We start from the raw sequence: 11591 nt of genomic DNA, 5'->3' as shown, positions 1-11591 counted from the left end.
GCTGGCCCTGACCCTGAACCTGATGCTGACCCTGATGCTGATGCTGACTCTGACGCTGCTGCTGGCCCTGACACTGCTGCTGGCCCTGACCTCGATGCTGATGCTGACCCTGATGCTGATGCTCATACTGGCTCTGACGCTGATGCTGACCCTGATGCTGATGCTGACTCTGACCCTGATGTTGATGCTGACTCTGACCCTGACGCTGATGCTGACTCTGACCCTGATGCTGATGCTGACTCTGATGCTGATGCTGGCCCTGACCCTGATGCCGGCCCTGACCCTGACGCTGATGCTCATGCTGGCTCTGACGCTGATGCTGGCCCTGGCCCTGACACTGGCCCTGAACCTGATGCTGACGCTGGCCCTGATGCTGATGCTGACCCTGACACTGACATTGACCAATGCTAGCTGCCCCTCCCCTGGTGGCCCCTGACCCCAATCCCACACCCCCGGCTGCCCAGCCAATACCAATGGCTCAATATTTCTATTCCTGCCTCCCCACCCCCATCAGCAGGTGACCATTTGGTCCCAATGGCCCGGTTTGCTCCCTGTTGTATCTCAGAACAGGTTTCAGCACACAGGCAGTGCTCAATATGTGCTGAAGGGAGACAAGCTGGAGGGTCTGGTAGAGGACCTGAGAAGGTGACATGGAACCAGAGCAAATTGAGGGAGGAAAATAGGGGCCATAGGAGGAGGTGCCTCCGGAGGTGCTGGGGCCGGCAACCTTCCACCTGTGCCTCTGCTCACCTGGACAGGGCCCTCCAGGGACTTCCCTCTGCATGCTCCATGGCTCCTCGCCTCGTTCCAGATGGGAGATCACGTCTGGCTTGTGCAGTGGAGGTCCTGTTTGTGGGGAGAAAGTGGGGCTGGGCATGCTGCAGCTCTCCAGGCCCAGCTGACCTCAGGGGCCGCCCCTAACAAGGACAATGCCTGTGAAGTGGACACCCTCTCTGGGAACAGGAGGTCCTCTGGGCCAAAAGCAGTGAGGGTCTCAGACTGGAACCCAAATCCCAGTGCACACTCTGAAGACCCCACGTGTGCTGACGTCCTTACTTTATTGCTCGAGGACCGTTCCAGAGCCAGCTGGGCTCCAGGGTCCCACCTTCCTCTCTTCTCTCCCTGCCCCCACCCCAGGACCAGGGGAAATGCCAAGCAAGGATGCTACCAGCGCCTGTGCTGTCCCCTGAGGACTTCTGGCGTGGCCGAGGCCCCTGGCCAGGAGTGCCCCAAGGCACAGGTCTTGCTTCCCACCCCACGACATATCTGGCACCAGGGCTGGCACTGAAGGGATCCTCCTTAATATCTACCACGCAGAAGAAGGCTGATAGCAGACGCCCAGCCTAGGGCTGGGGGGATCTTACCTAGGGCAAGAAGGTTCTGGTAGTTCTCCAACATCACATCCCGGTACAAGGCCCTCTGAGGGGAGTCTAGCTGACCCCACTCCTCCTGGGTGAAGTCCACAGCCACATCCTTGAAACTCACCGATTCCTGAAATGACATAGGTTCTCACTCACCCAGGACTGATTCTGTGTCCATGGTTCCAGAGGAGCTAGAGATTGATTAAGGACTCTACAAGTAAAGGGTTAACCTCAGGTGACCTTCTCGCATGCACAGAAAGTTGTGCTGTAGACACTGACCATGACTGAATTTGGGGACCAGGGGCAGGGAGAGGGGCTGGGAATTGGCATGCATTCCCACACCACCTTCTAGACTGGGAAAGCAGGTCTGAATAGACACTGTGGGGCCTTGGCAACTTGAGGTGGGACCCAGGGGCTGTACATGGCTGTTGTATCACGCTCTAAGTCCTGGGTGAGATGCTATGCTTCATGGGGTCAAGAATTTCAAACTTAAAAATTTGAGAGAATATTAATAGTACAAAAACCCCAGCAAGTCTGTTCAAAGCTCACTAATGCAAAAGGATCCGAACCCAGACTAGATACCGTTATTACACTCTAAGGAAGGAAACCTTGTATATATCAGCAAGTTCTGTGCCCCAAGGGATCAAGAGAGGCTACCTGCAGTCCTCACCTGACTGCCTTCCAATCCTTCCTGCCTGCTCCCCGTGGGCCTGGGCATTCTGGCCACCACCCAACTCCAGACTTGCTTTGATCCTTGAAAGGATCAAATAGATGCCAAGTAATTTCACTGCATCCCAGAACAAATCCCAGAAACACTTAAGAAATTCCAAAAACCGGCCGGGCGCGGTGGCTCAAGCCTGTAATCCCAGCACTTTGGGAGGCCGAGACGGGCGAATCACGAGGTCAGGAGATCAAGACCATCCTGGCTAACCCAGTGAAACCCCGTCTCTACTAAAAAAATACAAAAAACTAGCCCGGCGAGGTAGCAGGCGCCTGTAGTCCCAGCTACTCGGGAGGCTGAGGCAGAAGAATGGTGTGAACCCGGGAGGCAGGGCTTGCAGTGAGCTGAGATCCGGCCACTGCGTTCCAGCCTGGGTGACAGAGCAAGACTCCGTCTCAAAAAAAAAAAAAGAAATTCCAAAAACCTACTCAACAAAGTAAAATTCACAATGTCCAGCATCCAATCAAATAACTAAAAGGTGAAAAATATTAACGAAATCAGAGGAATTAAGAGTATATTAGAACAGTATGTGTTTACCTCAAAAGAAGTCATTAAGGGAGGAAAAGAGAAACAAAAAAGACATAAGACATAGAAAACTAATAGCAAGTCTGGGTGGGGTGGCTCATGCATGTAATCCCAGCACATTGGCAGGCCAAGGTGGCAGATCACCTGAGGTCAGGAGAATTTCTTGAACCCGGGAGGTGGAGGTTGCAGTGAGCCAAGATGCGCCACTGCACTCCAGCCCGGGTGACAAGAGCGAAACTCTGTCCAAAAAAAAAAAAGGCCTGGCGCGGTGGCTCAAGCCTGTAATCCCAGCACTTTGGGAGGCCGAGACAGGCGGATCACGAGGTCAGGAGATCGAGGCCATCCTGGCTAACACTGTGAAACCTCGTTTCTACTAAAAAATACAAAAAACTAGCTGGGCGAGGTGGTGGGCGCCTGTAGTCCCAGCTACTAGGGAGGCTGAGGCAGGAGAATGGCTTGAACCCAGGAGGTGGAGCAGTGAGCTGAGATCCCGCCACTGCACTCCAGCCGGGGCGACAGAGTGAACTCCGTCTCAAAAAAAAGGGAGTGGGGGAAGAGACATGTAAATCCAACTATATTAATAATTACACTAAATGCGAATAGTTTAAACACTCCAATTAAAAGGTGGAGACTGTCAAATTGAATTAAAAAAGCAAGTTACAGAAACCTACTTTACATACAAAGATAGGTTAAAAGTGAAAGGATAGAAAAAGATAAACCCTGCAAATACCAATCAAAAAAAATAGCTGAAGTGCCTATAGTAATAGCAAAGTAGATTTTAGAGAGACAACTATCAGAGATAAAGAGAATATTACATAATGATAAAAGGCTTAATTCGTTAAGAACTCATGGCAATCCTAAATATAAATGTATCTACTAAAAGAGCTTCAAAATACGTAATGCAAAAACTGACAGAACAATTAAAAACACCATCATTCGGCCGGGCGCGGTGGCTCAAGCCTGTAATCTCAGCACTTTGGGAGGCCGAGACGGGCGGATCACGAGGTCAGGAGATCGAGACCATCCTGGCTAACACGGTGAAACCCCGTCTCTACTAAAAAATACAAAAAACTAGCCGGGCGAGATGGCGGGCGCCTGTAGTCCCAGCTACTCGGGAGGCTGAGGCAGGAGAATGGCGTAAACCCGGGAGGCGGAGCTTGCAGTGAGCTGAGATCGCGCCGCTACACTCCAGCCTGGGCGACAGAGTGAGACTCCGTCTCAAAAAAAAAAAAAACACCATCATTCAACTTGACTTAACAGGTATTCACATAACACTCTAGCCAACAAAGGCAGAATACATATTTTTCAAGGGCATGTGGAACATTTACCAAGATAAACCACACTCTGGGAAATAAAATAAATCTGGGTAGATTTGAAAGGCTTTAAATCATACAAAGTTCATTCTCTGATGACAATAGAATTAAATCAGAAATCCATAATAGAAAGTCATCTGGAAAATGCCCTAAATATTAGGAAATGAAACAACACATTCTGAAATAACATACCATTGAAGAAGAAATCACTAGGGAAATTAGAAACTATTTTCAGCTGAATAAAAATGTAACATAACAAAAGTTGTAGGATATAGATGAGGCAGTGCTTAGAAATTTATAGCGCTGAATGCTATACAAGGAAAAAAAAGTGTCAAATCAATATCTATGTTTCAATCTTAAGACACTAAAGTAAGTAAAGTTAAGTTTCAATCTTAAGACACCAAGGAGATAATAAGGATCAGAAATCTATGAAATGGAAAACGGAAAATAGAGAAAATCAATAAAACAAAAAAATGGTTTTTTGAAAAGATCAACAAAATTGATAAACTACATGGCTCAGCAATTTCACACCTAGGTATTTATGCAAGAGAAATTAAAATGCACAGCCATACGTGTACTCAAATATTTATAGTGGGTTTATTTGTAACAGCAAAAGCCTACGAGCGAGTAAATATCCATCAGCTAGTGAATGGATAAGCCGACTGTGGAATATCCATCCAATGGAGTAATGGGCTGAACTGTATATTCCTATGTCTCAACCCTCAGTAACTCCAAGAGAGGTTTTTTTTTTTTTGAGACGTAGTCTCACTCTGTCACCCAGGCTGGAGTGCAGTGGTGCAATATCAGCTCACTGCAACCTCTGCCTCCTGGGTTCTAGAGATTCTCCTGCTCAGCCTCCTGAGTAGCTAGGACTATAGGCACACGCCACTACACCTGGCTAATTTTTTGAATTTCTAGTAGAGACAGGGTTTCACCATGTTGACCAGGCTGGTCTTGAATTCCTGACCTCAAGTGATCCACCCAACTTAGCCTCCCAAAATGCTGGGATTGCAGACATGAGCCACTGCATCCGGCCTGGAGAGAGGTTCTTTGAAGAAGTAATTAAGCTGAAATGAATTCAATACAGTGGGCCCTAATCCAATATAACTGGTGTCCTCATAAGAAGAGGAAATTTGGACACAGACATAGAGGAGGTAAGACCATGTGAAGATGTAGGTAAAAGGTGGCCATCTACAAGCCAAGGAAAGAGGCCTCAGAAGAAACCAACCCTGCTGACACCTTGATCTCAGACTTCTTTTTTTTTTTTCTTCTTGAGACAGAGTCTCGCTTATCACCCAGGCTGGAGTGCAGTGGCGCGATCTAGGCTCGCTGCAAGTTCTACCTCCTGGGTTCAGGCCATTCTCCTGCCTCAGCAGCCCATGTAGCTGGGAGTACAGGCGCCCACCACCATGCCTGGCTAATTCTTTTGTATTTTTAGTAGAGATGGGGTTTCACCATGTTAGGTAGGATGGTCTCAATCTCCTGACCTCGTAGTCTGCCCACCTCAGCCTCCCAAAGTGCTGGGATTACGGGCGTGAGCCAACATGCCTGTCCTTGATCTCAGACTTCTTGCCTCCTGAATTGTAATAAAATTAATTTCTGTTGTTTAAACCCTCCTGCCATACTTTGTATGGCAGCCCTAGCAGACTAATACAAATGGAGTATTACTCACCAATAAAAAGGAACAAACTACCGATTCACACAACAACATGGATAAACTCAAAAGCATATGCTAAGTGAAATAAAGCAGAGACAAATGACCACATAGTATAAATTCCATATGAAATCCTTAAAGAGGAAAATCTATAGCAAAACTATAGTGGTTACCAAGGGGAGAGGGGAGAGGGGAGAGGGGAGAGGACGGAATGCACAGGGGCAGGGGGACATTTTTGGGTCATGGAAATGTCCCATATCATGATTGTGGTGCTGGTTACACAACTGTATATGTTTGCTCAACCTCATCAAATTGTATACCTAAAATTGCACAGTTGTGCTGTATATAAATTACACCTAAATAAAACCTTACCCTGCAAAACACTGGATTTCAGATGAGGAGGTAGAGATGAGGACAAATGCTGAGAACACACCCCTAACTGAGGCATGCAGGCATGAAGGACGATGATAGTCGAGGGAAGGAGAAAATGGGCTGAAACAAAGCTCCAAGCCGGGTGTGGGGGTGCACATCTTGGTCCCAACTACTCAGGAGGCTGAGGTGGGGGATTTGCTTGAGCCCAGGAGTTGAAGGCTGTAGTGAGCTATGATTGTGCCACTGCACCCCAGCCTGGGCGACAGAGTGAGACTCTGTCTCAAAAAAAAAATGAAAGAAAAACAAAAAATAGCCCCAGAGGTATCAGAATATGGTGCTAGCCAGTAAGGCTGTCAGAGGCTACATGGCTTCAGTGTGGGGAGCATCAACCAGCAAGAGTAGGGTAGGGTCTGAGGCCTGCACAAGCCTTTTTGGTGGGTATTTCTGGCCCACTGGGAGAAGCCCATGTCTAATGTGTCTTTATTCTGCGGGAAAGGGAATAAAAAGCCCAGAGAGTATGTGTTGGAATCAGATGCCGATGTGGTAATGACATTAGCAGAGAAGTCAGAACAGACCACACAAGATGTCCCAGGAGACAGAACAACTTGAACTGTGAGTGTGAATGAGACTGTCAAGAGAAAACGCCAAAGGTGATGTGTACTCAGGACAGTCAACTGGTTATTCAAGGATCTAACAAGCAAATATTTTAGGAATAGGGATAACACATGCACAAGGGCCCTACCACCTACAGGGAGCTGCACAGACACATACATACATACATGCACATACACTTTTTTTTTTTTTTTGCTGAACCATTTGAACGTACGTTGCAGACATCATGACGTCTCACTCTACAGTCTTCAACTGGTATCTCCTGTGGATATTCTCTTACATAATCACAGTACTATTATCACAGCAATACATTTACTATTGATATAATATGACCTAAGATACAGCCCATTTTCAAATTTCCTCAATTGTCCCAAACTGCCCTTTATCAGTTTTTTTGGATCTATACCCTAGTCAAGGAACATGCATTGCATTTGACTGTCAAGTTTCTTGAGAACTATAAAGCATTGTGACACACTACAGAGGTGAGGCGCATCTCACAATACATGTTTTACAGCTGTTTCTAGCTGTCTATAATCAGCTGTCACCTCTTTTGTGTGGCAGACTGACAAAATCACAAAATGCTAAAAAACAAACAAACAAAAAAACCCACAGACCCCTCATCCCTCTGGATCTTTCACTCTACTGTGCTATTTGTCAACTGCACCCTTCTAAGTACTACCATGGGGTAGGGTGGTTGCCGTAGAGAAACAAAATGAGGAACAGAGTCCACAGTCTGTAAAAGGAGGGATCTGGGTCCCACGTGGCTGCAGAAGTGCCCAGGGCCCATTCCTTGCTGATCCATCAGATTCTACAAATCTCCAGGACTCTCCATGAAGGCCCCACGCCAGGGGCCAGGCACAGAGGAAAGCACACAGGGATGCCTCCCCTACCACCACTCTTAACCCAGTGCTGCAATCCAGGTCTTCCTCAGCTGCTGCACGTGCCCCTTCCAATTCCATCCTAGTAAATCAACCGTGCAAACATCCTGCACCAACCCCTGGCCAGCATGTGGATAGACAAAGCGACCCCATGTGAGCTGTCATCTACTTTCTCAGGTTCCACTAAAACCACTCCTCAGAGCTCCCAGGACAGCGCTGGGCAGAGAGATCCCCAGCAGCTGACCCACTGAATGGGGTTGGAGGAGACATTCAATAGACTACATCTCCAGGCACACCTCGGGCAGCATGTGGACTCTTCAACTGGAGCTGTTTCCACTGCCCAGAGCTTCCTCAGGACTGGCCAGCAGGTACCCGGGTGAAGGTCTGTGGAAGGCTGATGATCCAGGCCTGGGGAGGGAATGTGCCAATCCTCTTCATAAAGAAGGAAGAACAGGCAACCACTCACCTTGGACCTGGCTTCGGGAAGACCCCAACCCGATATATCCTCGGGATTTTCTTTCAGGGAAAGAGCAGGATCCTGAGAGGAAAGAGCTGGTGAAGGAGAAATGAGTCAAGGCCATGGCTACCAGGCTCATAGCTGAGCTTAAAGCCCACCTGTCGTGGCACAAGTGAGAATCAAAGAGGAGGCCGAACCTGCCAGCAAGGCCAGGTGGGGAACGAGCCCCAACAGCTAGCACCAACTGATATAGCATCGAGGGATAATTCTGCCTGTGTCTCAGACACTCCAATTCATGAAGAAAAGAGCTGCTATCCCCCAATCAAGCACGTCTGAGTGGGAACAAATGGTTGGGCAAGAGGAAGAAAGAAGCAGGAGGCCAGGCGCGGTGGCTCACTCCTGTAATCCCAGCCCTTTGGGAGACCGAGTCGGGCGGATCGCTTGAGCTCAAGACCATGGCGAAACCCCGTCTCTACTAAAAACACAAAAATTAGCCGGGCCTGGTGGCGTGCGCCTGCAATCCCAGCTACTTGGGAGGTTGAGGCGGGAGAATCGCTTGAACCCGGGAGGCAGAGGTTGCAGTGAGCGTAGATCAAGCCATTGCACTCCCGCCTGGGTGACAGAGTGAGACTCCATTAAAAAAAAAAAAAAAAAAAAAAGATGCTGGATGCTTCTGGGAAACTGGTCTGATCTGAGCGTAAATATCCTCAAGTGCAAATCCACAGACACGCTGACTACAAGAGCGAAGCTGTACCTGTCTTCTCGGGCTCCGGGGCAGGGATCTCCATGGCCTCCACGGCAGCCTCCCCGGGAGGAGTGGGCAGCTCTGTAGCCTCCAGGACCCAGGGCAGGCCCAGAGGAACGAGTCCTGCTCCTGGGGCTCAGGGGCCTGCAGCGGAGCCTCGCGGGGCGGCCACGCGCTCACGGCTGCACGATCACACGCACGGAGCCCACTCCCCGCGCCCGGCTGAGGTGGGGCTCAGACCGGTTCCGCAGATACCCACTCCCCACACCTGGCTCAGCCCCATGCCCGGCGCACGCACGCCCCGGCACACCCCCGCCACACGCTGCCCTGGGCGAACCCGCGCTCGGAGACTGGGGCCAGGCCTAAGGTTCCGCGGCCCGGAGCCATCGGACGCCGAACGACCAGCAGACAGGTCCCGAGGCGGACAGAGACCGCTGATGGTCTGAGGGACCGGCAAGTGGACAAACCGAACTCCCACAAAAGAACGGCGACTGCCACAAAGAGCAGCAGGCGGCCGCCGCTGGAAAGTGCGCCTGCGCAGAACGGGCGCAAACTACACCTCCCGGGAGCCTTTGCGCCGCGCAGGCGTCAGACTCCATTTCCTAGAGGGAGTCTGGGCCCGTGCTTGCGTCCGGACGCCAACGAGTATGTAGCACACCCTTCTAGGAAATGTAGTTCCTGGGCCAACAGCCGGGAGCTCGCCGCCATGCTCTTGCGGGCGAATGTCGCCGTGTATCTCGATGTGCGGATCAGTGCAGTGCCGCTGAATGGGTGTCTAATTGCGAGGATATTGGGAGGGCGGTGCCCAAGAACTAGGATTTGTCCGGTTAGTTCGGCCACGTCCCCAAGTGGAGTCGGGTGGGTTCCTGCCCACATCTGTCTGCAGGAAAGACTCAAGCCCCTGGTCTTAGGGATATTGGGAGTGGGCCTGGCCTCGAGGGGTTTTCCAGGGGCCCTGCCCCCACTCCCCTTTCTCAAGCCACATATCTGAAGCCCACGGAGTTGGGAGAGCTCTGGCCCTAGCCCCTCCCAGGGGGCCCTGTCCACAGTTCACCCTTGGAGTGGGAAAGGAAGGTCTGGGTGGCGGCCCAGTCGTGGCGGCGCAGGGCTGTGCTATGAACACAGTGATGATGTCGGCGTCAGAAACACTGAATATGTACTGAGCACCAAACACACGCCAGGCCTACTTCAAGAGCTTGGAGTACATTTTTCTGGCAGAATGCTCACAGCAACCCAGGGAGGTTTGCTAACTATTATTATTCCATTTGGAAGATGAGGAAGTTGTGGTACAGGTGCGTGGAGTAACGTGTCCCAAGTCACACAGCCAGAAGTAGGAGTCCAGCACCGAAGCGCATTGCCACGTTCCTACTGAGAGGTGGTCTGGGGTGGGGCGGGGTGGTGCACATTCCAAACCCTTCAGCCTCCCACCTTAACCGCAGCTTAGGCTTGGCCACAGGCTCTCGCTTGACACCTGTGTCCACTGCCCACATCAGCACAGCTGTGCCCAGACCTCCCCTGCCCAGTGCAGCGCCCGTGTTTGATTTTGTTTTGAGACTGGGTCTCACTCCGTGGCCCAGGCTGGAGTGCGGTTGCACAATCACAGCTCACCGTAGCCTCAACCTCTCCGGCTCAAGCTATTCTCCCACCTCAGCCTCCCGAGTAGCTGGGACTACAGACAGGTACCACCACGCCCAGTTAATTTTTGTATTCAGCGCCCAATTTTAATAGCAACCCAGGACAAGAGCCTTGGTGGGGTGTTGAACTGTTGATTATACAGTGTATGAGTCTTTTTCTATATGTGTAAGTTTGTGTATGTGTTTGTTTCTCTGTGTATCTTACAGGTGTAGGTGTTTGCTCTTGCCTCACGTTTCTTTCTTTCTTTTTTTTTTTTTTTTGAGACAGTGTCTCTCTGTGTTGCCCAGGCTGGAGTGCACTGGCGTGATCTCCGCTCACTGCAAGCTCCGCCACACCATTCTCCTGCTTCAGCCTCCCAAGTAGCTGGGACTACAGCTGCCCGCTATCACGCCCTGCTAATTTTTGTATTTTTAGTAGAGACGGGGTTTCACCGTGTTAGCCAGGATGATCTCAATCTCCTGACCTCGTGATCCACCCGCCTTGGCCTCCCAAAGTGCTAGAATTACAGGCCTGAGCCACCACGCCCGACTGGGTCTGCATCTTTCTGTGTAAGTGCGCATGTGTACGTGTGTGCCTCACTGTGTCTACACAGATCTGAATGTATGACTGGCGTATCTGTGCATTTAGCTCTGCAGTTCATCTCTATAGACTGTGGATGGTTGGGAGGATCATCTATGTCTGCTTGCCTGTGTTCTGTGTGATAGTGCATAGATGCCTTGTGCCGGTGACTATGGATGGCGTCTTGTTCAGGTGAATCTGTAGACCTGTGTGTGTGTGTTTCTCTCAGAGTTCTAGTTTGTGTGAGATGGTATGCATCTGTCTTCATTTGTGGGGTTGTAGACCTCGCAGGTAGAGTTGTGGCTGTGTGTGTGCCTGCATGTGTTCTTCTGTGTTGACTTCCAGGGCTCATCAGCGTCAGCATATGCATCCTCATGTATGTGTGTATGTCACTGTGGGCCTCATGGACCCCCTATGTCTGTAGGAAAGCCAGTGTGAGCCCAGGGATTCTAAATTGAGTGCTCTGTCACCTGCGTCTCTGCCCAAGTACAAAGGCTGTAGGGACAGGGATGTGTCCAGCCTGAAGGGAAGAGTGGAAGGGAGGATGCTGTTACTGCTTTCTGCTGACTATAGACTTCTGAGGCTGGGAAAGGCATTTACCTCTAGGCCGTTTAGCTTAAGATTCTCACTTACATAAGCAGTCCCAGGTCATTTTCGGATTCCTAAGTTCTCTGATTCCTCAATTCTCGAGGGGTTGACCAGCAGGGCTGTGTGAAGGCCCGGTGAAATATGGATATATATGCCTGTTTTTTTTTTTTTT

General features: G+C 50.3%; 2 protein-coding genes across 7 annotated transcripts in view; one reads left to right on the top strand and one right to left on the bottom strand.

Annotated features, from left to right (window-relative positions):
- The window catches only part of ZNF74 (zinc finger protein 74), a 17944-nt gene extending 8749 nt beyond the window's left edge, over window positions 1-9195 (bottom strand). Inside the window, exons 1-5 of one of the 6 annotated variants that reach the window (XM_011959169.1) lie at window positions 8648-9195; window positions 7903-7988; window positions 2752-2846; window positions 1365-1491; window positions 751-846 (exon numbers count right to left, since the gene is read on the bottom strand). In XM_011959169.1, the coding sequence (XP_011814559.1) occupies window positions 751-846; window positions 1365-1398 (130 nt within the window). In that variant the 5' untranslated portion in view covers window positions 1399-1491; window positions 2752-2846; window positions 7903-7988; window positions 8648-9195. The remainder of the gene's footprint in view (window positions 1-750; window positions 847-1364; window positions 1492-2751; window positions 2847-7902; window positions 7989-8647) is intronic. The other 5 variants (XM_011959168.1, XM_011959171.1, XM_011959172.1 and 2 more) reach the window with 5 other exon arrangements.
- The window catches only part of LOC105524065 (rho GTPase-activating protein gacC-like), a 9540-nt gene continuing 6628 nt past the window's right edge, over window positions 8680-11591 (top strand). The window contains 3 exon segments of the mRNA XM_011959184.1: window positions 8680-8721; window positions 8916-9380; window positions 9688-9794. Coding sequence (XP_011814574.1) covers window positions 8680-8721; window positions 8916-9380; window positions 9688-9794 — 614 coding nt within the window.

The sequence above is a fragment of the Colobus angolensis genome, unplaced genomic scaffold (assembly GCF_000951035.1).
Source record: "Colobus angolensis palliatus isolate OR3802 unplaced genomic scaffold, Cang.pa_1.0 Scaffold484, whole genome shotgun sequence".
Classification (NCBI taxonomy): Eukaryota; Metazoa; Chordata; class Mammalia; order Primates; family Cercopithecidae; genus Colobus; species Colobus angolensis.
The sequence above is the reverse complement of the archived record's forward strand: the minus strand, read 5'-3'. Positions and strand labels throughout refer to the sequence as shown.